The 27,819-nt window shown below is 34.6% G+C and overlaps 1 protein-coding gene across 4 annotated transcripts; it reads left to right on the top strand.

Annotated features, from left to right (window-relative positions):
- Positions 1 to 340: 340 nt before the first annotated feature.
- LOC110736133 (callose synthase 9-like) lies at positions 341 to 27,547 on the top strand. 4 transcript variants are annotated; one of them, XM_021916285.1, is made up of 52 exons: positions 341 to 575; positions 883 to 1,087; positions 1,201 to 1,298; positions 2,012 to 2,175; positions 2,995 to 3,118; positions 4,346 to 4,456; positions 4,557 to 4,679; positions 5,443 to 5,532; positions 5,885 to 5,982; positions 6,416 to 6,533; positions 6,947 to 7,072; positions 7,551 to 7,627; positions 7,725 to 7,803; positions 8,982 to 9,104; positions 10,779 to 10,881; positions 10,980 to 11,103; positions 11,223 to 11,394; positions 11,505 to 11,557; positions 11,963 to 12,023; positions 12,268 to 12,349; positions 12,941 to 12,990; positions 13,175 to 13,261; positions 13,349 to 13,434; positions 13,551 to 13,575; positions 13,775 to 13,869; positions 14,019 to 14,100; positions 14,205 to 14,365; positions 14,481 to 14,601; positions 15,324 to 15,421; positions 15,551 to 15,641; positions 15,730 to 15,890; positions 15,984 to 16,093; positions 17,416 to 17,550; positions 17,957 to 18,025; positions 18,107 to 18,284; positions 18,395 to 18,509; positions 19,078 to 19,197; positions 19,522 to 19,637; positions 19,742 to 19,825; positions 19,932 to 20,044; positions 20,692 to 20,744; positions 20,803 to 20,979; positions 21,761 to 21,808; positions 22,046 to 22,204; positions 23,410 to 23,523; positions 23,765 to 23,853; positions 23,932 to 24,090; positions 24,208 to 24,310; positions 25,427 to 25,546; positions 26,321 to 26,371; positions 26,462 to 26,644; positions 26,889 to 27,125. In XM_021916285.1, the coding sequence occupies exons 2-52, from the start codon at positions 886 to 888 to the stop codon at positions 27,123 to 27,125; spliced, it is 5,718 nt and encodes a 1,905-aa protein (XP_021771977.1). In that variant the 5' UTR covers positions 341 to 575; positions 883 to 885. The 4 variants fall into 4 exon arrangements, with proteins under 4 accessions (XP_021771977.1, XP_021771978.1, XP_021771976.1 ...); XM_021916286.1 differs by having other exon boundaries at positions 868 to 1,087; XM_021916284.1 differs by having other exon boundaries at positions 834 to 1,087.
- Positions 27,548 to 27,819: the final 272 nt, after the last annotated feature.

Genomic DNA, 27,819 nt, shown 5'->3' with positions numbered 1-27,819 from the left:
TTTTTTTTTTGTTAATTTTTTTTTTTTAATTTTGGACAAATCAAATTGTGACACATGTAAAATAAACTGAATAAAAAAAATTACCTCTTTAACTAGTTACTGATCCCGGAACCATTTTAAGCGGATAAAGTATAAAGGTGAAATTTTTTAAAAATATCCCAAAGGTGAAATTATTGATCGCGGACGCTCAATAGGTAGGATTATCCCCAATAATTTTTACTGATAAAAATAATACTGTAAAAAATTAAAGTATTACGATTATTACGAAATAAAACAAGTAAAAAATTAAAGTTATTTTTACTACGGCTGAACCGTATAATTTTGGTGAACACGACTGTAACGAGCAAATCTGTTAAAAAAACAAAAACGACACACAAACAAAAACTGCCACTTCACACATAATCGTGGTTTTTTCAAATATACTTTCCATTCCGATACTTGTATATCCATTTTCCGATCTTAGGGTTTAAGCTTCACTTTCACACTCTTCTCCTCCTTTAGTAGATCAAAATCATGAATTTCAACCAAATTTGAAGCTCCTATAACTCTAATTTTCGACAGATTTAGTTTCAGAGGTATGAATTTCTATTGTTGATTTTTATTTTTAATTGGCAGAAATTTCTGTTGCCCTCTTTGTTTTCGTTAATCTTGAAAATTAATGTGTCCCTCTTTGTTTTCGTTTATCTTGAAAATGAATTTGATAGATTGTTATTTTTATTTATGTCTGTTCTTAATTTAAAAAACCCTTTAATTGCATCAAAATTTGTCAACTTGTATGTTTAATTTATATATTGTGAAAATGAGGTAATTGGGTGTTTTGATGATGGTTTCAGTCTGCAATTACATGATTTATTGTTTGTCGCATTGAATTTTGGGGAGTAGGAGATGTCTCGGGCCGAAGAGCTATGGGAGAGGTTGGTTAGGGCAGCTTTGAGGAGTGCTAGGAGTGGTGCAGATGCTCATGGGAGACACACAACTGGGATTGCGGGCAATGTGCCGTCTTCGCTTGGTAATAGTAGACTTATTGATGATATACTCAGAACTGCTGATGAAATTCAAGCTGAAGATCCTAATGTTGCTCGAATACGTAATGTTCCGATTCTGTTTTAGGCTTCGCTTCTATTAAAATTATATTGAATTATTGGTGGTTCTTCGAAATATTGTGTATGGGTTTTTGATTTATAAGGTTGCCTCTTGTAGTTTGTGAGCATGCATACTCCATGGCTCAGAATCTTGATCCTAATAGTGAGGGAAGAGGTGTTATGCAATTCAAGACTGGTTTAATGTCTGTGATCAAGGTATTACTTCCTCCATCTTTTTTAATTTTGGAGAAAAAGGAAGAAATATATGTTAAAAACTCTCTTACTATATACTCCGTATTTTACTTTGCTCTATGAGCAATTGCATGTTGAGCCTGCGTATACTAGATTGCAAGCAGCATTCTTTTGGTATTACTGTGCTTTATATATGTTAAAAATGTGGTTAGCTGCCTTATGCAGTGTGCTTGAATGTACTGTAGATATGATAATACATCCTGCTAGACTTGGCCTGTTAGACAACTAATAGCTGGGGTAAAGGTGTGAAATTGTGAATGCTGGGGTTAGAATGACTATCTTCTAGGGTTTCTGTAATGTTGTTGTGTAGCGTGTGTCCAAGATTTATATATTGTATCTAGATGATGCTCGGATGTGGATACATATATTTGGATAGTACTGTTGAGTAAATAGCCTGGCACCAAAGTCATAATTCTGTCGGATTAATATTATATGCAAAATGATTGAATTTCTATTTTTTAGCCAATTGTGAAGCAACTTTGTTTTTGGGTTATTCTTGTTAACCAGATTGTACTATGATATGATTGTCTCCTTCCAAAGAGCAGAACATTGGAATATTATAATGCCACACTTCCCCACATCATTCGTCGTTTGCTGTTAAGAACTTAATATTTTGATACATTTACATTTTTCTTTCTCTTGCTTAAAATCTTCATTTGGGATTTATATCTGTGCAGCAAAAATTAGCAAAGAGAGAAGTTGGAAGTATAGATAGAAGCCAAGATATTGCTCGTTTGCAAGAATTCTACCGGAAATATAGACAGATGAATAATGTGGATCAGCTATTGGAAGATGAAATGAAGCTTCGGGAATCGGGAGCTTTTACTGGGAATCTTGGAGAGTATGCTCTTCTGCTCGAGCTGATTTTTCTTCTTCTCTGGCTTCTTTTATATTGCTCTCTGATTTCTGTTTGTTTTCTAAACAGTATGTGCTAAATTCATCAAATGCAAACTTGCATTTATACCTTATTTTTCTTAGATATTGACTTTAATTGACAGTAAGCACACTTGTGCTTAATGGATGATCACATAATTTACCTTTAGGAATTTTCAAGCTGAACATATATACAGCGATGTGATTTCTACCAATTGGGCTAAACATGGAAGAATAACATTCCATCTACTGTGGCTTAACATGTATAAAAACTAGGTCTATTACTGAGCAAAAGGCAATGCAGTTATTGCATGACTAAATGTTGAGGCCATAAGAAGTTTGAAAATATATACAAGGTTTTACATGCGTATTGTCTGTATCCTCCAAAATTTGGAGATGCTTGAGTTGTTTACTTGGGGATATATCTAATCCTCCTGACATATTGTGCCATTACAGTATGTTCTGTGTGTAACAGTGTTTGTTTACCACATACTTGTGACTATAATATATAACAATCATTTTTCAATTGAAGTGTACTTTATGGTCTTTATCTAATGCTGTCTACCTTACTAATTACTACAACCCTGGTAGCATGGGCAGCTCAGACCAAGCTCGTGTACATCATATCGAATGCAGTGTTTTTCATTATTTTTATTCTGGCTTTTTTTTTTTTTTGGGAATTTCAATGAATAATTTTAATATTGAATTGTGATGGATAAATTTCTACATATTTAATGTTACTAGGTGCTTGTGTCGAATACTTAACATTTTATTTTTCTGATATCAGGTTGGAAAGGAAAACGAAAAAAAGAAAACGGATTTTTGCTACTCTTAAAGTGTTGGGTGAAGTGCTTGAACAAATGACTAGCGAGGTTTCTCCCGAAGAAGCTGAAACATTGATTCCAGAAGAGGTCAGATATGAACTTTTTTTTTTTATTTGTTGTTGTATAACTTTGATTATTTTTTCCTATGAGGTTTTAATTTTTTTTTGTACCCATATTATAATTTTTTGAATTATCTAACTTTTGTACCAAGCATCTTTTTTCTACCTTGTTATATTTCTTGTCATTTTTTTTCTTCTGTATTTTCTATGCCGATCTTTCTACTGTCTCTGACTAACTTTGCCGAAGAAGTCTAGTGATCTAGGGGTGTAACTAAGTCAATAGCATATTAACAATTAATCTCAGTCTTGGTTAAAGCATGTTGGTTTTTTTTTTTTTATTTATTTATTAATTTTTTTAATTTATTTATTAATTTATTTATTAATTTTTTTTTAAATAACTTCAAACTGATACCATTCTTTACAGTTTTTAAACATTGTTTGACTAGCCACTCATTAATGAATATATTGTTGCTCATTGAGAAATGCTCATTCATCCTTTATCATATTTATGGAGTGTGTTGTATTCTTTTGGAAAGATTGTTACCTTACATATTAGTTATATTTGGTCTGTCTATCTAATTATTTCTCTGCCCCCAGATTAAGTTTCGTTTTCTCTTGGACACATGTTATTAGGAAGGAAGTTGTAGTGGATGCATGTTCAGGTGAATAAAAAATACTTACCTCCGTTTTTTTTTAGTTGACACGATTCCTTTTTAGGAATTGTATTTTTAGTTGACACGTTTCCTTTTTGGGTAAGTTTTATACCTTGCTTTTTCTAGTGTACCCCACTTGTTATATCATTCTCTCTCCTCTCCTTAATATGTGTGCCTAAATTGAACGCGTCAACTAAATAGAAATGGAGGAAGTAGAAGTTAGTGGGTTCTTTTATTATTTTATCATATTATATTATATGGGCCTAACTCTATTGAGAATTTGTAACTTTTTTGAGAACTGGAGGAAGAAGTATTTACAAACTAAATTTGATTTTGATTTAGGGACAAAGTTATATTTCCTTACTGTTGCAACTTGCCTTGTGTTTATTCCTTCTTGTTTAATGTTGATGTGATCACTCAGACGCTCAATTGATATTGTTTTTCCCCTTAACTCTGTAGATGGGCTACACTGACATCTCTTTGGCATCTTTTTGATTCAATTCCCTAACCTTACTATTTACAGGCTGTAAAATGATATTTATGGAAGAAATGAGTTTTTTAATTTTTGCTTATAATTAATTCTATTTTGTTTTTCCTGCCAGCTTAAGCGGGTTATGGAGTCAGATGCAGCTATGACCGAGGATTTGATTGGTTACAATATTATTCCGCTGGATACTACAAGCACATCAAACAGGATCGTCAATTTCCCTGAGGTCTGTTGGTGAAAAAGACTGAGTTTTCTCATGATGATACTCTCATTAAGATATAGCTTTGACTTGGGTGCTTTGTTTATTAATTTTGACTTTGTATCAGGTGAAAGCAGCTGTGTCTGCTTTGAAGGACATGCAAGGTCTACCAGAATTGCCAGTTGATTTTGTGTCTCCTGTCAGAGGCCCTGATATGCTTGACTTTCTGCAATTTGTTTTTGGGTTTCAGGTCTGAATTAGATTACTTTTTTTTTCCTCCTTTTTCTTTCCCGTTAAACTGAACATTGTTTGCTGGTATTATATCTCTGTTTCCTGGATTATAAACAAAGCGTTTTTTGTGCTGACTAAGGTCAATATCCTTTTTTATCTAATATCTGAAATGTTCTATTTTGTATTCGAATATGTCGTCATGCTCATATCATCTTATGACATAGGAAATTTTAACTTTACTTTCCCTATCGTGTGTGATCTAGAATTTTTTAGTCAAAAGTATCTGTGCGATATTTTGGAACTGAGTGACGATCTTTCAGAATAGAATTTTTAGTCACAAGTGTTTGTTGGATAATATTGTGATCTTGGGCTTGTTGCTTCTTTGTTTGTTTAAGTTAGGCTTGACTCATATTCAGTGTGAGTGGAACACTAATTTACTGTTTTTGTTCTTTTAAGTTCTTATGGTTGTCATCTTATGTACCTTTTTGCTTTCTTTATTTGGGGAGAGAAAGTAAAAAGATAGAAAAGAGTGAGTATTTTGTGTTTGGTTTATCTTACTCTTTTTAGTACTGTACCTTAATCTTATTTTTCGCTGGCCATGTACTTATTTATTGCCAGTTCAGCATTCAACTGCTATATGCTACAATGCTGTTAATACTTTGATTCTTTTGCTGAATTTTGTTCTTCTGATTATGTTACAGTTGTTTGAGTACATTAATTCCTTGCCTAGCATTAGCTTCTCATGATACATTCTTGTGTTTACCCTTGATATCAACTGGCAGAAGGACAATGTTTCCAATCAGCGGGAGCATATAATTCTTCTCCTTGTAAATGAGCAATCTCGGCTTCGAATTCCTGAAGAAATTGATCCGGTTGGTACTTTCACTTCTTTTGCTGTGGATTGTTGGCTTGTTTGTGTTATGGCCGTGTAACTCTTAATTGGGCAGGTAGCAATGTGTTTTTGATTTGAAATATTTTCTATATATGTATGTTGTTATAGACATTATTCTTTAGTATGATGAAATTTTGTATTATTTTATTTCTGTTTTTAGGTTTATATATGATATAGATGTTTGTCATTTTTTTTTCCTGCTGCGTATTATATGGTGGCCTTTTGTGTTCAAAACACAGTATGATTTTATCTTTGTCATTAGCTATTAAAGTACAGCTATTCCTATACATATTAAGCTAAAGTGAGTTGCTTTTACATTTGTTTTGTGTTAGAAATTGGATGAGGCTGCTGTACAGACCGTGTTTTTGAAGTCCCTAGACAACTATATCAAATGGTGTAACTACTTGAATCTTCAGCCAGTTTGGAGCAGGTATGAAGTCTAACTTAATTTTATAGATCATGATATATTTATTTTGTCAGATTCATACATTTTTTAGTACTACTGGTGTTCGTGTAATTTATTACGTTGTATGCATTACCTCTCCTATTGAGCAGTGTATAAATAGTTGCGCCTGACCTGGGCCATTCGCCTATTTTTAGTCTGGTGAGATGATTTTTGATACGGACATAAGTTTTTTCCATAATCTTCACCTTTTATCAATGATGCCCCCCTTCAAAAAGGTGCTGGGAAATCCCTTTCAACTTGGTGTGCTTAGAGCCTTTTTTATGCATTGCCTTTGAGATCTATCACAAACATCTTCTGGATTTTGTTTCCAGGCTCTGTGGAAGTCTGGGTATTTATTTCTTACTTTGTGTATGTGGGGGCCAAATTAACCTTGTGCTTGGAAATTGTGGCTGTGCAGTTTGGAGTCCCTTCGCAAGGATAAGAAGTTGTTGTTTGTGTCATTGTATTACCTGATTTGGGGTGAAGCTGCAAATGTCCGCTTCCTTCCGGAGTGTTTATGCTACATATTTCATCATGTAAGTCAACTTAAGAAGAACGTTTATTTTATTCTTCGAATTTGAATTGATCTTTGAAATAGCCTTAGCTGTTCGAGGCTGGTACATACTTGCAGTTATTTTGTCAGGTCATTTGTCAATGTGAATTGGATGTTTTAACATATCGGCTACATTCACTTTGAAATTTCTTGTTCCAGTAAATGCACATAGAAAAAAGTTATACTTGATGATGTTTTCTTGTATTGTCATTCTACTACTTTTTATTTTATTTTATATTTTTTTATTATTAATAAGTGTAATTCTTTTTGTCTGAGGATGAAACCTTCCTAAGTATCAGAAATATTTTGTATCCCCTTTGCATTTCTGAGAACTCCTTTCAAATGTGGTGTATTTCATCTCATTTTGAAATGTCTTATGTGTTGAAATTTCTTCAGATGGCCAGAGAAATGGGTGAGATATTGAGGCAGCAAGATTTGAAGCAAGCTGATAGCTGCAGAATTGGTGATAGCGTCTCGTTCATGGAGAGGGTGATATCTCCTTTATATGATGTGGTTGCAGCGGTAGGTGCTTCTTTCTGTGTTCATCTTTTGTATGAAGTTTGATCATGTAGAACATAGACCAGTAGCAATTTGTAAGGCTCAATGTGTCTTGAATTATGTATGGATAGGCCAAAGCTGTTAACCTTGGATTCATATGTTTGCCATAGCCTTTTTGAGTAACTTATTTAGATGACAAAATAGGATTGTTTGATATTGGCATAATTTGGGAATCTCCTTATGGCAATTGTCCAAGTATAGTCCGACCTTTGCAAGAGTTATACCTATGTGGACCTTTCAAGATCTTAATGCAGTAGCTATGGTTTTGAGTCAGACACTGAGAATGTCTGGTAGCACTACTTATGTTGATGTTAAAGGAACTGAAAGCCATCAAATCCTGTGGCCATCAGAGTAACTTGCCATAGAAATATTTTTTCTAATATATTGATATAAGAGGTCTTTTGTTGTCTATATGTTACTATCTTTATGGTTTGTCTTGTAGGAGGCTTCTAACAACAACAATGGACGAGCACCTCACTCTAAATGGAGGAATTATGATGATTTCAATGAATATTTTTGGTAAGGGCTCTTGAATGCACATTTCATTGAAATGAATTGGTGATAGGCTTAATGTTGCTCTTCTTTACACTCATTAAACATGTATGTTATCTTTTAGGTCAATTCATTGCTTTGAGCTTAGCTGGCCTTGGCGTACAAGCTCAGCATTTTTTTTGAAGCCCGAAACCAAGTCTAAAGTAACAAATTTTCACTGTTTATGCAATCCTTTTATTTATTTTATCTACTTATTATGTTCCTTGTCAAAAGCTCCTGTTTGAGGTTGTTCTTTGGTTCTTTGTCAAATGATTCCTTTCTTCTTGAGCTGGAAGGCATACAGTCCATTTACCTGATAGTACAGTGGCTTCATCAGGTTCATTTACCCTAAGGGTGTGTTTGGTTTTGGGAAGGGAAAAGGGAAAGAGTTTTAGATGCTGTTTGTTTTAGAAATAAAATAAAAAGGTATCCCTAATTTACAACCATCATTACCCTTTTCTTTACAACCACCATCACTACCCCTCCGTGTAGTTTACACCACCACTCATTTGTAGTTATCTTTACCTTCGTCGTCGTTGCTTCTCCCGTTGCCGTTGCTAACTCTCTTTCTCTTACATCTGGATGTGGGATGGTGGTTTGGTGAAATTTCGTGAAACTTTGGGTTGATTTTTGGGTGGGTAGTGTGGTGTTTGGGTGGTTATTTAGATAGATGGGGTGGTTTTTAAGTGGTTGGCAGTGGTTTTTGAGGTAGGAGGGTTGGTATTCAGGTAGTGGGTGTGCTTTTTTGTGGATAGTGGGTGGTTTTTGGCGGTGGGTGAGATTGTCAAGGTGGTCGTTGGTTTTCCATGTGGATGGTGCTGGTGAGTGGTTGATAATGGGGCGGTAAGCTGGTTGCTGGCGAGGTGTTGTGACTGTTGTCGGGCAATGGTGAGATGTATTGGGTGGTCAGCAATGGTTGAACACGTTGAGGAATTTGGGGTAAGGATGATTCCTTTTTTGGAGGATCGGGTCTGGAATTTACAGGGAAGTGGGGGAAAAAAAGTGGTAAATGGGTTGATTAAAAAGGCTTAACAAACAACAATTACAGGAGTCAATGTGGTTGTTTCCCTTATCCTTTCCTGAATACCTCACACCAAACACTCCCCACCCCCCCCCCCCAAAAAAAAGTTATTTTTCTTCAGCACTGTTTGTTTGATTGCCTTCCGTGCAATAAAGCGTGGCTTCCTAATTTTTATTTTAGGTTTTGTATTTTGTCTTGATGTCCCATCTAGGACAGTAATAATTTTGTTTGATTCATTTAATATTTTAATGAGCAATGCCATAAAGTTATGTTTTTATTTATTCTTGGTCTTACTTAGTCCCTTGTCCCATCATGTTGTAGCATTTGTTGAGGTCTGGTGGAGGAAAGCGTCAGGGAAAAACATCCTTTGTTGAACATCGTACTTTCTGGCATTTGTACCATAGTTTCCATCGCCTCTGGATATTCCTTGTCATGATGTTTCAGGTACTCTGTGCTTTATAGCTTCAAATCTATATATTGATCTGGTAATGTTTTTCTCATCCTTGATTTCCTTGCTTTATAGTGGTTGTTGCTTTTGCTTGTTATTGGGAATCATCACATTTCCAGTGTCTTGGAGATAATCGGTGTTTAATTTCCTTAAAAAATAATGATATTATGCATTATGTAACACCATGTACTATCATCAACCTTACTATCACAATGCCTTTAATATAGTTCCTGGTTATGTTATTAAAGAGAGCTGTGTAGTGTGTGCAGAGCTTGCCTTTGCTCTGACAAAGAGGTTGCCTTAGATATTCAATAAGAAACACAATGACCCTTCTGCTGTTTGGATTTGGCCATTATAATCTTTGTTGTTTGAAAGCATCTTTTTTCAACCGCACCTGTGTCTGTAGTGTGGAATCCCAACAGGAAAGACTAGTTCAATATTTTAATTTTTTGGGTGATATGGTAGTCAACACTAATCTTATTATTTTGTTTAATGAGCTTCTAATCAATTAAAGGGTAATATAAAGATATTGGAAAGGGAGAAAAAATTTCTGCCGCCAACAATTCCATATTTGAATTGTAACCCTCTTTCTTATGGTGTAGGTTTTCATTCTTATCACTAAAGACTCTTTCCAAATTTTATAGCAAGATTACTGTGGTTCCCTTTTGTTATGAACCCGGTTGGGGAATGGTTGTAACAATGTGGTAGAAAGTCTGCTATGTAGAAAGAAAAGTAAGGAGGGAAAAAATGGTGCCCAGTAGAAATGAAAAAAAAAAAAGATTGGTTTGTAACCCAATTTTCTGCCACCTAGATATGGTAGCATCATCTTGTTTTGGTTATCATTTGGGCAGTTGCTTTCCTATATGGTACTGATTCGGGGCTTATAATATTGATGGTGAAAGGTAGGGTGTAGGGATATGTAGGATAGAGAGTTAAATTGTTTGAAATTACCTCACTAGATTGATATACGTTAGGGTTTTAAGAATGTGTAGATAAATTACTGAAATTGGTAAATCAAATTTGGATTTAACCAGTTAAAAATTGATTGTATTGATGATTATCATGGTGGAAGGTTCTGATGGAAAACTGGCCAGCATTCGAGTGTTTAGTGTTCACCCAACTAATAGTTTCTCTCTCTCTCATTAATATTCAACCTACTTTTCCTCTCTTGAATAGGCTCTATATTTAGAGCTGTTTCCTTAGATGAACAAACTAGTTTATTGTTCAAGGTTTCAAGCCACTAATAACCGATTTATAATGCAACCACCTAAAGTGTCCCACCTGTTAATACTGATGCTTAGCACGATGCCAAATTTTAAGTTTGGATTAGGGATTTACTCTAATGAATTGAGTTTTAAAGGAAAAAGGATGAACATGCACATTGCAACCATTTTATTTCTTATCTTTTTTTATTTGAATGAACTGAATAAATTTTCCGTCGACCAACTCAATCCGGGCTCTTGATTGCCGCCTTTTTTTATGGTTCAGAGTTAGCAAGATATATAAGTGCACACAACTGAGCTAGTTATATATGGATTTGTACCTTTAGGCTTACAAAGTTACAAATGAACATTTCTATTATTAGTTTCTTGCTAGTTGTGTATCTATGGTTGATTTACATTTCTTGTGAAATTGTGTTTTTCACTTACCTGATTCATCTTTTTTTCCAGGCTATGATTATTATTGGTTTTAATGGTGGGCGTATTGATTCAACGACTGTCAAACAAGTTCTTAGTCTTGGGCCAACATTTGTTGTAATGAAATTGATCGAGAGTGAGATCCTTTCTTCTTTTGATCATATTGATTTTCAGCTGGAATATCTTGTGTTGATGCATTTGCAATTTAGTCTTAAAAATGCTATTTCTTGATAGGTGTTTTGGACATTCTCATGATGTATGGAGCATATTCAAAAACACGGCACTCAGCTGTTTCTAGAGTATTTCTTCGATTTTTGTGGTTTGCTTGTGCTTCAGCAGTCATAACATTCCTCTATGTGTACGTTCCTGTTACACTCTCTTGCTGAATTGTAGCTGTTATTGAAGTTTTATACTCTCTTCTTATATCAGCCATGCTAAGCACTAATTGGTTTTGAATTTGCTCAATGGTGGTTGCAGGAAATCTCTACAAGGGGAGGCAACTATTTACAGAATCTATGTCATTTTGATTGGCATATATGCTGGTTTCCAGCTCTTCATTAGTTTTCTCATGAGGATACCAGCCTGCCATCGGCTTGCTGATCAAGGTGATCGCTTTGCTGTTATCAGCTTTCTCAAATGGATGCGTCAGGTTTGTGTTTTCTGTCAGTTTTGTAGGGTTTGCTGTCTTATTTTGTTTCTTTTAGTTTTAGGTTCCTGCTTGTTTGCTGATATAATAATTGCCTTTTTCTTGTCTTGCAGGAACGACATTATGTTGGCCGTGGAATGTATGAGAGAACATCTGACTTTGCTAAGTAAATCCTTAATCTCTTCTTTTGTCGCTGACTCCCCCTGCTGGCTGTGGTTCCATTGTCAAATAATAGGAGCACCATCATTTTACTCTCTATGTTTTTTATTATATATTCTCATGTCTATAAATAAGATATTGCATGGATATTGTTCCATTGAGATACATTTTCCAATTATTCTGATAATTGGGTTACAAGTATATTTATGGTAAAAGCCCCTTTGCACATTATGTTGACTTTTAGAAGGCTTCAAGAGATGTGAAAATTGCTTGATGATTGTTCTGTCTTGCTTGGGACTATTATAGTGCTCATCTGAATTAATGTGTAGCTTTGGAGATCATAGGTCTGCCTTGGTATCTCATCTCATTTGAACATAGAACTTATGTTCTACACTTGATATATTTGATGCAGGTATATGTTTTTCTGGCTTATTGTCTTAGCTGGAAAATTTTCATTTGGGTATTTTGTCCAGGTAAGTAAAATCACAATTCTGATTTCAATGCTTTCTCCACTGTCCTATTACTCATATATTTGTGCTATCAGAACAATCCTAATGGTAGAGTCTTAGGCTTTGTTTCTTAGCTTATTGAATTAGTTTCAACAAAAACTAAGTCTAGTTAAGTTAAAATAAGTTAGTTTAGAAATCAAGGTGAGAGAACTAAGCTTTAGTCAATAAAAATTTGGATGTGATTATGTTTTTTTTTTTTCCTTAACAGATCCGTCCGTTGGTTGAGCCCACAAGGATCATAGTCAATGCAAACAATATACGATATTCTTGGCATGATTTTGTATCACAAAGTAAGTTAAAATTTATTGTTTGTGTATAAGAGGTAGGTCTCAGTGTATCACATGATTTTTATTGTTGGGCATGATTTTTATTTTTTCTATAGTGGATGGGTCCAATCTTTATGTCCCCAACTACCCATGTCTTGTAGCGTATTCTTTCTTCTTGCTATTTACAGGGTTTTTAGTTGAATATCATGCTGAATTTTATACTACTCACCTAAATGCTGCTGTAGAATCTTTTTTGAAAAATTAGAATGAGTTTTAATTCAAATATATTGGAGAAATTAAAATTGCTGGTGTTGTAAGCTTATGTTTGTGGCGTACTGGAAAGTTTGACTAAAAAGAAGAAATAAAACCAAATTAATTTGATAAAAATGTGATGAATAGATCTTGGGCCTATAGTCTGAACTCTGAAATAGGGATTATATGTCCAGGTAGAGTGTTAAACGATGGATTAGAAATTTTGTCCTTCATTGCAAATTTTTTATTTGTGGTAATCTTGTCTATAAATTAGGAAATTTGATGTCTAATTTTTATGCTACAAGATAACGCTTCTTGCTGGTTTTAAAGCTTTTGCTGTGGATTTGATGTTTGGTTTTGCAGATAACCACAACGCTATAACAGTCCTCAGTGTATGGGCACCTGTATTTTGTGTGAGTTATCTTGACTAATCCCGCTCCCTTTCCTCCTTGTTTTTGCATTTTTTTTTCAGCCCTACATTAACATGTTTGCTGCAATATTATATTGTATAATCTTTCCATGAACCATTAAACTAATAAAGGTAATGTGTTATTTAGTTTAATGATTTTTTTTTTCACCCACTTTTATCTGTTTCAGATATATCTATTGGACATCTATGTGTTTTATACCGTAGTATCTGCTATTTGGGGATTTTTGTTGGGGGCAAGAGATAGGCTTGGAGAGGTGAGCTACTGTCCATTTATCATTGTACTTCCCCTATTTAACTCGTAGGAATCAGTTTGCAAGTTTTCTTCATCTGTAACATTTCAGATAAGATCATTGGAAGCCCTTCACCAGCTATTTGAGCAGTTTCCAAGAGCATTTATAGATAAACTTTATGCTTTACCTTATAAAAGGTTTTCCGCCTTTTCTTCTGCCCTTTTAAATAAAGCTCTGTTCTCTTAAATATTTTGATATTTCCTTTAGCTGCCTTTTCAGTTCCTGGCATCTGAGTACCTGCTTCTATATGCAGGGTTCCGGAGCATGCAGCTGGTCAGGTTGGTTTAGTGAACAGCTGATCACCTTCCTTTCACTTGGCGTCATAGTTTGGATTGTTAATAATTATCTTCAACTTATATTAACTAATTTGATTGTCAAGTTATTGTGGTTGGCCGTGGCTGTTTAGCTCATATATATGTGGTGCAAGAACCCAAAGTCACCAAATAGCTTACTTGTTTGATCATCTGTCAAAACAAGGTTGTTGAATCAAGCAAGGAAGATGCGGCTAGATTTTCACCCTTCTGGAATGAAATTATAAGAAATCTACGTGAAGAAGATTATATCACCAACTTGTGCGTATCTTTAATTGTCTCCTACTCTGCTTGTTCCAGTATTTTAATTTTCATTCTTACCATACTCATCTGTTATCTATGGTCTGAGGTACATCCTTGTCTCTTATTACTTCCTTTCTGATTTAGATCCATCTGGTTATTTTTATTAGGGAAATGGAGTTGCTTCTTATGCCTAAAAATAGTGGAAGTTTGCCCTTGGTTCAATGGCCTCTCTTTCTTCTTGCTAGCAAGGTTTCTGGGTTTCTGTTGAAACTTTATTATTTTTATTTAATGTTGCTTTTGTATATTACTGAAAGTATCTTCTTTTTTTTATGTGCTGTACTTGTTTTTGCAAGATATTTCTTGCACGAGATATTGCAGCAGAAAGTAGAGACTCCCAAGATGAGCTTTGGGAAAGGATCTGGAGAGATGAGTATATGAAATATGCTGTTGTGGAGTGCTATCATTCCATAAAGCATATTCTGATGGAAATCCTGGAGGAGCATGGAAGAAAATGGTTTGTGGTTATATAGAAATATCCTGCAGACAACGAAAATGTTTATTGCAAAGCTTGATGTTTATGTGTAGAAACTTGGAGGATCCAAGCCAATGACTTGTTTGACTTACTGCAGGGTGGAGAAGGTGTATGAGGATATTGAAGCATCGATAGCCAAGAAGTCCTTCCATATTGACTTTGAATTGAGCAAGATGTCTCTGGTTATTCAGAAAGTCACAGCTCTTATGGGAGTGTTGGTATGTGTATTCTTTCCTTTTGGCAAATTTGTGTGGTTTGGAGTATATAATTAGTGCTTTATTGATTTTATCTATTTTGGCCTTTTGGATGTTAGAAATTGTGCAGTTACTGTATGATTTTGTATACTCTGTGGTTATCAGAATTTGACCTCCTTCGGTGGTATTATCTAGTATAGTATAATTGGTAACGTTTCTTTGCTGAAGTAATACTGATGCGGTGCTGTTTCTCTCTTTTTTGTGGTTTATTGTAAACTCAGCAGCATCAGGCACCAGATATGTTCTTGAGTTTATCTTTTGCCAGATCTATGGCTTAAAACTCTTAGTAATGGTACTATGGTAATATGCATTAGAGCTCTCCGTGTCATGTCTCTTCCAACGGGCAAGCATTAAGCTGAGTTCCCTTTGATATTGGACTTTGTGAACCTATTATGTTTTAACAGCTTATAGTTGTGTTGATAGTTGATACTTGGTTTATATATTTGTGTTAATGAGACTTGAAAGACATTGCTTTCTCAAAATTTCAAGTTATCTAATCAGCTAGGTAACCAGGTGCAATTTGGCATAGTGCTGTTTGCCTGTTCTTTTGCTCTAATATTAAAATATGGCACTCTTTTTCTCAAGGTTGGAGGAGCATATGTGGTTCATACACAAGTGTGCATATTCTTCTGCTGTTAATGGCCTCCGGTCTCTGACTTGCTTTAATTATGCTTCCTGTGAAACAGAAAGGTTCCGGGACAACAGATCTTGAGAAGGGTGCTGTTAAAGCCATTCAAGATCTCTACGATGTCATACATTATGATGTACTTGTAGTGAACATGAAGTTAGTCTCTGCCCACTGAAACTTCATTGGATTCATCACATGCTTCTCCTTTTATCATAACGTCTCCTTAACCTAAAGATGTAAGTACATACTGTCTTGGTGAATGTCGTATTATGTTTGTATTCACAGGGACCATATGCCGACATGGCATGTGCTGTCAAAAGCACGGGCAGAAGGTAGTTTATTTTCGAAGTTGAAGTGGCCTAAAGATCCCGAATTGGTATGGTCATTTTTTTACTACCTGTTTTATTTATCACAATATTTGTGTATTGTTGCATTTAAGTGAGATTGAGACATTCAATCTACAGAAAGCCCAAATCAAAAGGCTGTATTCACTTTTGACAATCAAAGATTCTGCATCAAGCATACCAAAAAATCTCGAGGCTCAAAGAAGACTCCAATTTTTTACAAATTCCTTGTTTATGGACATACCTGCAGCAAAAGTTGTGCGTGAGATGATGTCCTTCAGGTGACAAAGATGCCTTGATATATTACTGCCAATATTAATGGTTTTGTCTTAAGCTGAACGGTGAGAACTGAACATCTTTAAATGGCTTTGCAGCGTATTCACTCCTTACTATTCAGAGACGGTGCTATACAGTTTGAATGAACTGTGGAAGAAAAACGAGGATGGAATTTCGCTTTTGTTTTACCTTCAGAAAATTTATCCAGGTAGGTTTATGTACCATCATGAGAAGATACATGGTAGTTGTTTATCTTACAAGGGATTCCTTTCCATGTGCATAACAAACAACAAATAATGGTAGCACTTTATATTATCCTTTCTCCTTATTATTTGTTTCCATTCGATTTCCTTTCCAATATACATACCAAACATGCACTAAAATGACTATTTTGGCAAGAATAGATACAGTAAAGATTTTTCACAGGTTCAATTGTGAACAAGTGTGTAGTCAAGTCCAAGATCATATATGGCAGTTTTGCTAATTAAAGGTGTTATGGAAAAGTGTCCTCTAGGTAGCTAGGTGAACTATGTTGTTGAAAGTCTGGAGGCTTAGGCAAGATTTTTATTGTGATGTCATAGATAAATATTAAAAGCTCTATTTTCGTTGGATGGCAGTTGTTGGAAATTATGGTCTACAATAAATCTAGAATGTCTGTTTTGGCTGAATTGTGCTGTGGGGACTGGGGACTGGCCGTGTGTTTTTAATATTTTCGATTAGTTTTATTAATGTTACCATCATTCTTTAATGCATGAAGTGAAGTCTTGGTCAGGCAATGGTGACCATATATCTTCTGGACCAAGTTGTTTTTGTATTTCCTAATAAACGGGAAATGTTAAAAGCTTAATGCTTGAAGCTGTTTCTGAGGACAGACTGATGACGATAGCTTTAAGGCTAATATTATTAATTTTGTTGTAGTTTAATATTACTTTTCAAAATGTTCAATAACCAAACCTACTCTATTATTTTTAGACTAAGCAAATATTTCTCTTCACGTAGAATTTGTTGGAAGAGGAGCATCTCCTTGGGGTACACTTTCTCCTAGTTTCTTGCAGTATAAAAGACTAGTTTCCATTTGGATTAACCCGTGGAAGGAACTTTTTATGTATTGCTCACGTTTTGGGCACATCTCTTCTTTCAATACCATGTCAAGCTTTGAGCTGTCATAGTATCTGTATTTTGGTTTTTGAAAGTCTTTCCACTTTAAATTCTACCCCTCTTTATTTGGTTTGAATTAAGGCTTCATCGATGCTTAGGATGAGGTGTTGAGTTATGCATCTATTGCTTGAGAGGGCAAATATAATTCTTGGTTCTTTACCATCGGCTGGATGTTCAGTGCATTATGCTTTGTATGGTCCTTATGGGGCACCCTTGTATTGTCATTAGTCCTTAAAATTTTGTATCTGATTATCACTAATAAATTAGATTTGATATTTGGTGCAGCTTTTGAAATAAATTTTATAATTAAATTAAGCATTTACCCTTTGAGTTACAATTAATTTATATAAACATATGCCCTGTGCTGCACAGATGAATGGAAGAATTTTCTTGCTCGAATTGGGCGTGATGAAAATGCACAGGAGATAGACCTTTTTGATAGTCCTAATGATGTTGAAGAACTCCGTTTTTGGGCATCTTACCGTGGGCAAACATTAGCAAGAACTGGTACGAGTGCTTTTTGTTTTATGTATAGCCATCTGATTGTCATGATGGAATCAGCCTGTTTACATTTTGAATATCTCCTTTTGGTACAAAATTACAATTTGCTTTGTTGACAATCGTTTTTTTTTTTATTAAAAAAAATATATAATGATTATAAATTATATGCAATTTATTAAACAGCTATATAATTTCTAAGCATGAAACTGCATTTACAATATTAGGTCATTAAAGTGAAATATGCGAAACGAAGGTTGCCAAACTGAAAAAATTTCCATACCTTAATGGACAATTTCAGCTGGGCTTTCATGTACTATTTTTGGTGTTTTGATTTACATGTTTTGATGGGTATCTCAGCAACCTACATTCGCTCATGGGCATTAGTGATTTTACATTTGTTCTGAAATTGCAGTTCGTGGAATGATGTACTACCGTAAAGCCCTCATGCTCCAGACCTATTTGGAGAGGATTGCTTCTGGAGGTGTGTAATCTTTGATTACTGGTGTTTACTTTTTATTTTTTGCTCAAACAATTAATCAATTTTTTTAACATTGAAATGCAGATCTGGAGGTTCCAATATCAGGCAACGATGTACTTAATGTCCAGGGTTTTGAGCTATCTCCTGAAGCACGTGCTCAGGCTGATTTAAAGTTCACATATGTAGTTACGTGCCAAATATATGGAAAACAGAAAGAAGAGGGAAAGCCTGAGGCTGCGGATATTTCTTTGCTCATGCAAAGGTAGTTATTAAGTTTGTCTGTATGTTTAGTGTGTCACCTTTTCACCTATCTTCTATATCCATTCCATTCTTTGACATGTTAATGATCTGTATTGCTTGCTTGTGATCTAGAAATGAAGCTCTTCGGGTTGCTTTTATTGATGTTGTTGAAACTATGAAGGATGGGAAAGTGCAGACCGAGTACTACTCCAAACTTGTAAAGGCTGACATCAATGGACAAGATAAGGTGATTTTTGTTTCTTCCCTGTGATGTACCATGCTAGGTTCAATACACGTAGGAATGCTGTGTTGTATAGTTTCTTTAGTCTGCTTTCAAATTTTGTGATTTAACTCAATATTAGTCTAACTTGATATTTAAAAAATCATCCTCATGTCAGATAATGTATTGGAATTAAATCTTATTTATGACAAAAAGGTTCAGCTTTCTCCCTGGAAATTTGTTTTTAGTTTCATGCATATATGTTTCCATATGTATATACGTAGTATATATTTCATTCTGAACCGAATTCTGATGTGTTGGAGCGTTGGAGACCATATGTGGTTATATTGTCAAATGTGAATACTTGTGAAACTTGTGCGTTTGGTTTTCTTGCCCATTTTATTACATGTAGATTGTAGCTTCACTGTATACTGTGATGCTCCGATTCTAGTGCATTCTCTTCCCTACTATCTCTTTTATGTAATGCAACATATTTTTGGAAGTCTGTGTTGTTTGTGTCCAAGACATTATTGTCTTCTCTTGTTTACGTTCTTTCTCTAGTACCAATTTACAAAGTAAGAGATTTATTTTGCAGGAAATCTACTCTGTTAAGTTACCAGGAAATCCTAAACTTGGTGAAGGAAAGCCCGAGAATCAAAATCACGCTGTTATCTTTACTCGTGGACAAGCAGTACAGACTATTGATATGAATCAGGTGATAACTTGGTGAAGGAATGCCCGAGAATCAAAATCACGCTGTTATCTTTACTCGTGGACAAGCAGTACAGACTATTTGCAGTTGATTTTGATTTAAATTATGTTGCTGTAGTTATAAGCTTGGGTTCATGGAGGGATTTTATACTGTTAAATTATACTTATTGCTGCTTGATATGGTATGCTGCATGTTGATTTTTCAAAGAGCACGATATTGCCTGCAATAGAAAATTTGACACTGTTTCAATACATTTTTCACTTGATGATTGGTTCTTTTAATTTTTCATTCGAGGCTTTTTCTCAGTTGCTTTGAATGATGTATTAGGATAATTATTTTGAAGAGGCTTTGAAGATGAGAAACCTTCTCGAAGAATTCAATCTTGATCATGGACTTCGTGCCCCCACTATTCTTGGTGTCAGAGAACATGTATTTACCGGAAGGTACCCTCTTTTAAAACACTCACAAATTTATGTTTTCTTATGATTTATGTTTATGTACCAGTATATATGCTTCGTAATAAACCACTTTGTCCATTTTAATGCAGTGTTTCTTCATTAGCTTCATTCATGTCCAATCAAGAAGCCAGCTTTGTAACTCTTGGACAACGAGTTCTTGCTAATCCGTTGAAGTAAGTCTGTCCTGTGAAGATTGGAGGTTGTTTTGAAAAGATTTTTTTTTTTTCTTATTAAATATGTTTTTGATGTTCTTAAAGTTAAGTGTTGCAAAATTCGCAGGGTTCGAATGCATTATGGACATCCAGACGTTTTTGATAGAGTTTTCCATATAACACGTGGTGGTATAAGCAAGGCCTCTCGTGTTATAAACATTAGTGAAGACATATTTTCTGGTAGGTTGTTTTTACAAAAATACATGCATTTTTTATTTTTACTGTAATTCTATCAAACTAGTCTGTTCAATATGTTTGATGCCATTAAAGAATGTTGAATAATATAGTTTTTGAAAAAAGTTTGACATTCTCTTGATCTCATGTCTCGTTACTTTGCCAATTTACCTCAATAGTCCTTTGTCTCCCTTTCCCGTTTTCACTTTTCTTTTCCTTTGAGGCTAAACTCAACCTCTTTGACATTCTTGAGTAAACCTATTTAGCCTTTCTGGCTCTTAATAATTGAATGATATGCCATATCTTTTGTACTACGCCATCATAATGTTTGTTTTCAAACCCTGTGATAATTTAAGGGGTAACACACTGATATATTATGCTCTCTCAATTAGTACTATAGGTCTGTTTGATACACTTTACTATTAGTATCTCTTTGCCAGGACCTCGTGGCTTTTGGACGCTTTTCTATAAAGCCTGAATCTTTTTTGTTCTATATATTTCATAAACCTGCATAAAAATGTTTGTGAGCGAAGAATATGATAATCATCTCTCATCTAGCTTGAGTCTTCTTTGTTCGTTTGATTTTGGAAACTTGCAAAAAAATGTTTGTCAAATAAGAATATGATGGTTATAAATCTGAATCTGCAATGCAGGATTCAACTCAACTTTAAGACAGGGGAACATTACCCATCATGAGTACATTCAGGTATAATTTAAAGTTACTTGCATACTTTTGAAACATCATCTCTAACTGTAGTTTACAGGTTGGTAAAGGACGGGATGTGGGGCTCAACCAGATTGCACTATTTGAAGGAAAAGTTGCTGGTGGAAATGGTGAACAAGTTCTTAGTAGGGATGTTTACCGGCTAGGGCAGCTTTTTGATTTCTTCAGAATGATGTCATTCTACTACACAACTGTTGGTTATTACTTTTGTACAATGGTACGTCTCCATTTATCACTGTAGAATTTACTGCCAGTATTACTTTTACCATCTGTAGGAATGCATAAAAGACATGAAACTGAGATCTGAGTCAAAATAGTACTTTCAATTTCTTACAATAAAATTGGAAGGGAATCATTGATTCTGTGGCATATATGTTTTGTATACCTATTCCCTAATGCTATAATTAGTCAAAGGGCTTCCATCAGCTGTTTGTTTTCATAAGAATGGGATTCTTGTTGCTAGCAATATTATTCTGACTCCAGATTTGGACATGTGTTCTTGTCCAAATTTCAAACTTGGCCAGCTGAAATCTTTGCATGTTTTTTTTTTTCCAAAAAGAAGTGTGAAGTTCCATACTCATGTTGAATGTTGATTATATACTCTGGTATCTTAGGAGGTCAAATAATGAGTATTTTTTGAGTGGTTTATCTGACAAGTTAAAACACAGTATATGTCCTGAGTCTTAATTTCAATAGAAATTACTTTGTTTAAAACTCTGCCTGCATTTGCTGCAAAGAAATATATATGTAGCATTTTGTTGATGCTTTCATGATTATTTTGCTGCCATCTGTTAATGTGAGTTGTGTCAAATGGGTGTTTATTAGCGTGGTAACCTGCGTACTTGTTTTTAATATTGGCTCAATGCTTATTTTGCACGAATCTCCATTGGTTTCTCTGGCCTTTTTAATTTCACGAGGTGTGTCTAATACTTGTTTAACCCCTGTTGTACTTGTAAAATTTGCATGTAACTAAGATGTCATTTTTTATTTCTTTGCAGTTGACGGTGCTGACTGTGTATATATTTCTTTACGGGAAAACATATCTGGTACGTTGAGTATCCTGCTAGCAAATTTACCAAGTGTGCCTGCACCTTTTTTTTTTTTTCCTAGCTGAAAATGATAAATAAGATAAATAAATATTATCAGATGAACTGACTTGTGCAAACATGTAGTGTTTTTCTTTTTTTATCTAGTCCAGTACACTCAAAGCCTAAGCATGTGGCTTTTTCTTTGCTTGATCACTCATTTTCCCTTGGTGGAACTTTTGCTCAATTTTGTTGCAGGCGTTGTCAGGAGTTGGTGAGACAATCCAAGATCAAGCTCGTATCTCTCAGAATACTGCACTTGGTGCAGCCCTTAATACCCAGTTCCTTATTCAGATTGGAATCTTTACTGCTATCCCAATGATACTTGGATTCATTCTGGAACAAGGGTTTTTTAGGGTATGTTTTTTGGAACTTGACCTGATTTTGTTTTTTTGATGTGTCTCCATACCTCAGACAGTAAAATATTTTTGTTCACCCCCAAGTCTCCAACTAATGTATGATTGATTACAATGATCTATGATATGCACTTTTTATTTTGAGAATGATAAGAATTTCCTTATTTATGTCTTGTTAGGAAGTGTATTAGCATATTTTAGATTCAATAATACTGTGCAAAACAAGCTAATAATGTGAAAACCCATTATAGGTTTTAGTTAGATTGTAGATGTTTCATGTTGTGCAATATTGGATGTTACATCTAAAATTTATGATTTTGACAAAGTTTAATTTACAGTGTAATCAATTATGCTGAGTTATATTATTTATATGCTATGCAAGTTCCTTCTCCTGCTCTAGTGAGGAAATAATGTGGTGGTTAATTGCAGCCTGAACTCAATATAAGAGTTCTCTTACTGGTGAGGTTTTTTTTCCATGAAGTAAATTTTGGGGAAAAAATTCATCCCAGTGGTAAATAATCACCAAAAAGTTCATGAAGGTTTGTACAAAAGTTCATACTGTGAACTTCCTCACAAAAAAAAAAAAAATTGAAAAAAATAAATCATGCTGGCGCCATGTCCTTTAATTCTGATTTTTATAATTATGTGAGAGAAATATGGTGGGGTTATTGGGGAAAAAGTAGGAAAGAGAGTGGTGAGGAGATTTTTTGTTTATTTCATTGTTGGGATTAAAAAAAAAAAAAAATCTTTCACAAAAAGTCTGATGTGGAGGAGAGGGAAATGTAGAGAGTGGTGAGGGAATTTTTTTTCCTTCACCATTCAGAGTGCTCTATGTACAAAATCTACCAACTACGTTCATATGTTTGCTCTTGGTGATCCCACACTCACTTGATATTCGGTATTATTGTTTGGTCATCTCTTCCGTAATGTCAGTGTGACTACTAAGCTTCATTTATACTGATGTGGATATTTGAATATGAATAGAAGAAAATAACACTTGATTTTTTTTTTAACTGCTCTTTTAATGGTTCAATGCCTAAATTGTCTCGCCAGTTTGCATTTGTAATGATTAAGCAATGATTGTGCTATGCTATTCTCTTTGAGTTGTTATTGATTGTCAGCTGTAATGTCCTTTCATGTTGAAGATCAACGGAGATTCCGAATATAGTCATAATCTTTCCTTTATTTATTTATGTTTTATTTCAGGCCATTGTGAATTTTATCACTATGCAATTTCAACTTTGTTCTGTCTTTTTCACCTTTTCTTTGGGAACAAGAACACATTATTTTGGTCGGACAATTCTCCATGGCGGTGCACGGGTTTGTCAACTGTCCTACCTTATACTTCCTCCCTTTTTAAATACATGCAATAGTTTGACTTTGGCTTATGCACTATTCAAAATATCATATTTTTCTTTGTATATAATTAGGGATATTAGTGGTCGAAGTTATTGGCCAGTGTAAAAGTCAAACTGGTTAGTGTATTTAGAAACAGAGGAGTATTTAAATGATTATATTAAGAATTGTGTCATTTGATGTTTAATAATTGTTTGTTTAACAGTACCAAGCAACTGGGAGGGGTTTTGTTGTCCGTCATATAAAATTCAGTGAAAACTACCGGCTCTACTCTCGGAGTCATTTTGTCAAAGGGTACAATCTCATTTATCTTTGTTGTAGCTTGTATTGTGACATGAAGATTGTTTTTGAGTTGTATACTTTTTTATGTAGGCTTGAGGTTGTCCTTTTGTTGATAGTATTTCTTGCATATGGTTATAATGATGGTGGTGCGATAGGCTACATTCTTCTCTCAGTCAGCAGTTGGTTTATGGCCCTTTCATGGCTCTTTGCTCCCTACCTGTTCAATCCATCTGGTTTCGAGTGGCAGAAGTAAGAAATAATGAGTTAAAGCTACTTAGCTACATTTGTCATTTTCAATTTATATTTAAGTGTTATGATGCATGGAAGACTCCCAGTCTAATTCATGTTTTTCCTTTTGCTTTATAGGATTGTGGAGGACTTTCGGGATTGGACCAATTGGCTTCTTTATAGAGGTGGTATTGGAGTTAAGGGCGAGGAAAGTTGGGAAGCTTGGTGGGAAGAGGAATTGGTGATTTTTCTACTTATTAATTTCTGGCATAGAATTCTAATGCTTTTACTTCTTGTCTGCATGCTTTGGTGGGAAACTTGGTGGGAAGAGGAATTGGACCAATCCTTCTGATGTTATTGCCCTTCAAAAAATCGTAGGCTGTTCAAAGCTGGCTATCTTTCGCAATATACATGTCTGCGTCTTTTGCTAGGGCCAGCATTCTATGTAATCGTCAGCGGCTATCCCCTTACCTTTGCAGCCTGATACAACATCTTTTTATATATATATATATATATATATATATATATATATATATATATATATATATATATATATATATATATATATATACATATATATATATATATATATATTTTATACAGCACCTTATTTTCTCCCTCTGGAAACCTCTTGTAATTAATTAATCCCTCCGGCCCAGATTAGTTTTTACATCTTCCTTTTTTACTTGTCCCAAATTAGTTTTTTACACTTCCTTTTTAAGGAAGATCCCACTATTATTTTATCACCTCTCTTTTCACTACCAAAAAGTTAAGGCCCACTCTCTCTCACATACAGTATAAAAATAACAACTATCTTCTATCAAATCTAGTTTTTCAATAAAATAATAGCCCACAATCACCTATCACATCTACTTTTCCAATAAACTGACCATTGATATCAAACAACTTATCACCTATAATATGTGCTATGATAAGTGTAAAAACTAGTATGGAACAGAGGGAGTATCTATTTTTCCCCTTGTCATTTTAAGCAGCATTCGGTTAGAGAATCTCTAAACCGCCAAATGAGCCTTCAGGAATCTTATTTTATTTTCACCTACTTTTATTTTATTTTAATTTTCTCTGCCCTCTACTATATTCTAGCCTTTCCTGAATTAAGTGGTTAAATTCGCTTATTTTCTGAACTATTATTGTGTTTGAGACAGTGGCTCTTTAGGTGCACAAAAACAAGTAACTCAAATTTCCCTGCATCAAATCGTTGAATGTTGTTAAGACATAAAGTCGAAACACTTTTTTTTTTCAACCACATTTCTATGGCCACCTTCTGTGGAAAATGACCTCAGGAAATTAGTTCCTCTTTTGTTGCATGCTTGGAACTAAAAGATTGTTTTGGCAGGGGCATATTCGGACTTTTGGTGGGAGGATAGCAGAGACAATTTTAAGCCTGAGGTTTATCGTCTTCCAGTATGGCATTGTATATAAGCTACAAGTACAAGGGACCAATACATCGTTAGCGGTGAGAATTCAACTTGTCTCCTAATTATATTTCACTTTGCTTAGTGGTTCCTGTCATCTGCTTCCATCTGCATGCAAAAAGTTCTATCTTTTCATAGTGGGTTTTGATTTTTCTAAAAGAGATTCTAGTCTTTTACTCCTTCCTAAAGGACACTGCTACTGTTTGAGATCTATTTCAAGGCCTTAATTAACCTGTTTGTTGTATCTTCAATCGATCCACAGTTGGTGTTGCATGTTGAGATGAGCATTTTATATGGATTCTCAATGTAATATGTACTTTATATCCTCTAGTAAATGTTTAGATCATTCTGTTGTTCGTTAAATATGAGTGTTGCTGTATGGTGGATGAATGTGCTAATCTTGATCAGTCACTTGCTTTCATCTGCATGCAAAAGTTATATCTTTTCATAGTGGGTTTTGTTTTTTCTATAGGGGAAGTCTATCACTCCTTCCTAAAAGACAATGCTATGTTTTGAGATCTATTGCAAAGTTTTAATTAATCTGTATGTTGTATCATAGTTGGTGGTTCATGTTCAGATCCTTCCTCAAGGACACTGCTATGTTTTGAGATCTATTGCAAGGTGTTAATTAATCTGTATGTTGTATCATAGTTAGTGTTCATGTTGAGATGAGTATTTTGTTTGGATGATTAATATAATATGGACTTTTTTATCCTCTTTTAGATGTCTAGATCACTCTGCTGTTTGTTAAATCAGAGTTGCTATTTGGCGGAAGAATGTGCTGATCTTGTTTTTTCTGTTTTTTTTTCCCGCAGATATATGGCTTTTCATGGGCAGCTCTGGCTGGCCTTATAATTCTTTTCAAGGTTTGATTTATAGAATTGGAAGGCTAATAATGTTATGTCGGTAATCCCAATTGATTTAGTAAGTGAATCTACTTTGAATCTGTGCTTCAGGTTTTCACTTTCAGCCAGAAGGCATCGGTGAACTTTCAACTGATATTGCGTTTTGTCCAAGGACTTACATTCTTGATTGCGTTAGCTGGTATAGCTGTGGCTATTGTACTTACAGATTTATCGGTTTCTGATATATTTGCCTGTATCTTAGCCTTTATTCCTACTGGTTGGATGATTCTTTCGGTGAGTTTCATGTTTAACTCTACATCATTGCTATTACATTTCTCCTTTTCCAAATTCTCATCCCCTTCCCCTATCTAAGTGTCATGCTATTTTCATGTTGGCTTTGCATAAAGAGTTTGCATATTGTATGCGGTGCCTTGTTTTCTCATTCATCCTTCCATTTTGCATTTATACTTAAATTCTCATATGTTTATGTTGTTTGGGTGGTGAAATTTTCTTCTCTAATTTTCTAAAAAAAATCCAGATTGCGATAGCCTGGAAACCGTATGTCAAGAAGTTGGGGCTGTGGAAGTCCATCCGGTCACTTGCACGTCTTTACGATGCTGGAATGGGCATGCTTATTTTCATTCCTATCGCATTTTTCTCGTGGTTTCCCTTTGTGTCCACATTCCAAACAAGGCTCATGTTCAATCAAGCATTCAGCCGAGGGTTAGAGATATCCCTTATCCTTGCCGGAAACAACCCCAACACTGCACTATAATTTTCAGTCGTTGCACTTGTGATTGTATGTTGAGGCATCCCCTTGTCATTTTTTACCGTCTAGGGTATAGCCGTTGTGTTTTACACTTGTTTGAGAGGATTGGGGCATTGACCTTTGCCCCTCGTGCCTGTAAATTTTGCCAGATCTAATTAGCCGGTTGTAATTTTGTTAGGACTGTAATTTGTAAACTTGGTTTCTTGTAGAAAATAAAACATAGGAAATTATGTTGCTAGTACTGCATATTCCTCTACTGAAGCAACCTGCGATTCCATTGCTGTCCTATAGATCATCATTTGTGAGTTGTGACCCATGAAGATATCTTCAAGGCGATTAAAACTAATTCTTGTAGAAAATATTTTATTCCAATTATTATTGGGTTTGTGACCCATGAATGCACTTTCTATTTAAATCTTGGTGAAGTATATGAAGGGTTATTATATTAAACAAAACACAAACAAAATTTATATGTACTACTTAGTAATTTATTAATAAATATTTTATTAATGATTATCACATAGTAAATTAAAATCAAATTTTGTGCCAAAAAAAAATCAAATTAATTTGCATAAGACAAGGAGCATATGAGTATATCATACGTATACTAATTAAACTTTGTTTGGTAAGCTATTAAACCGTATGATTGAATTAACTTACAAAATTTTTAAAAATCGTGTGGCAAGAGACTTAAGCTAGC

The sequence above is a fragment of the Chenopodium quinoa genome, unplaced genomic scaffold (assembly GCF_001683475.1).
Source record: "Chenopodium quinoa cultivar QQ74 unplaced genomic scaffold, ASM168347v1, whole genome shotgun sequence".
In the NCBI taxonomy this organism is placed as follows: Eukaryota; Viridiplantae; Streptophyta; class Magnoliopsida; order Caryophyllales; family Amaranthaceae; genus Chenopodium; species Chenopodium quinoa.
Note: the sequence above shows the minus strand (reverse complement) of the source record. Positions and strands in the feature narration are given on the sequence as shown.

What these genes read in the sequence shown, in the direction of transcription:
- LOC110736133 (XM_021916287.1), top strand. Translation starts at nt 886, where the DNA reads ATGTCTCGGGCCGAAGAGCTATGGGAGAGGTTGGTTAGGGCAGCTTTG. An exon ending in TATATGATGTGGTTGCAGCG is followed by an intron (nt 7,073 to 7,550) that starts GTAGGTGCTTCT and finishes TTTGTCTTGTAG; the next exon opens with GAGGCTTCTAACAACAACAA. An exon ending in GATTTCAATGAATATTTTTG is followed by an intron (nt 7,628 to 7,724) that starts GTAAGGGCTCTT and finishes GTTATCTTTTAG; the next exon opens with GTCAATTCATTGCTTTGAGC.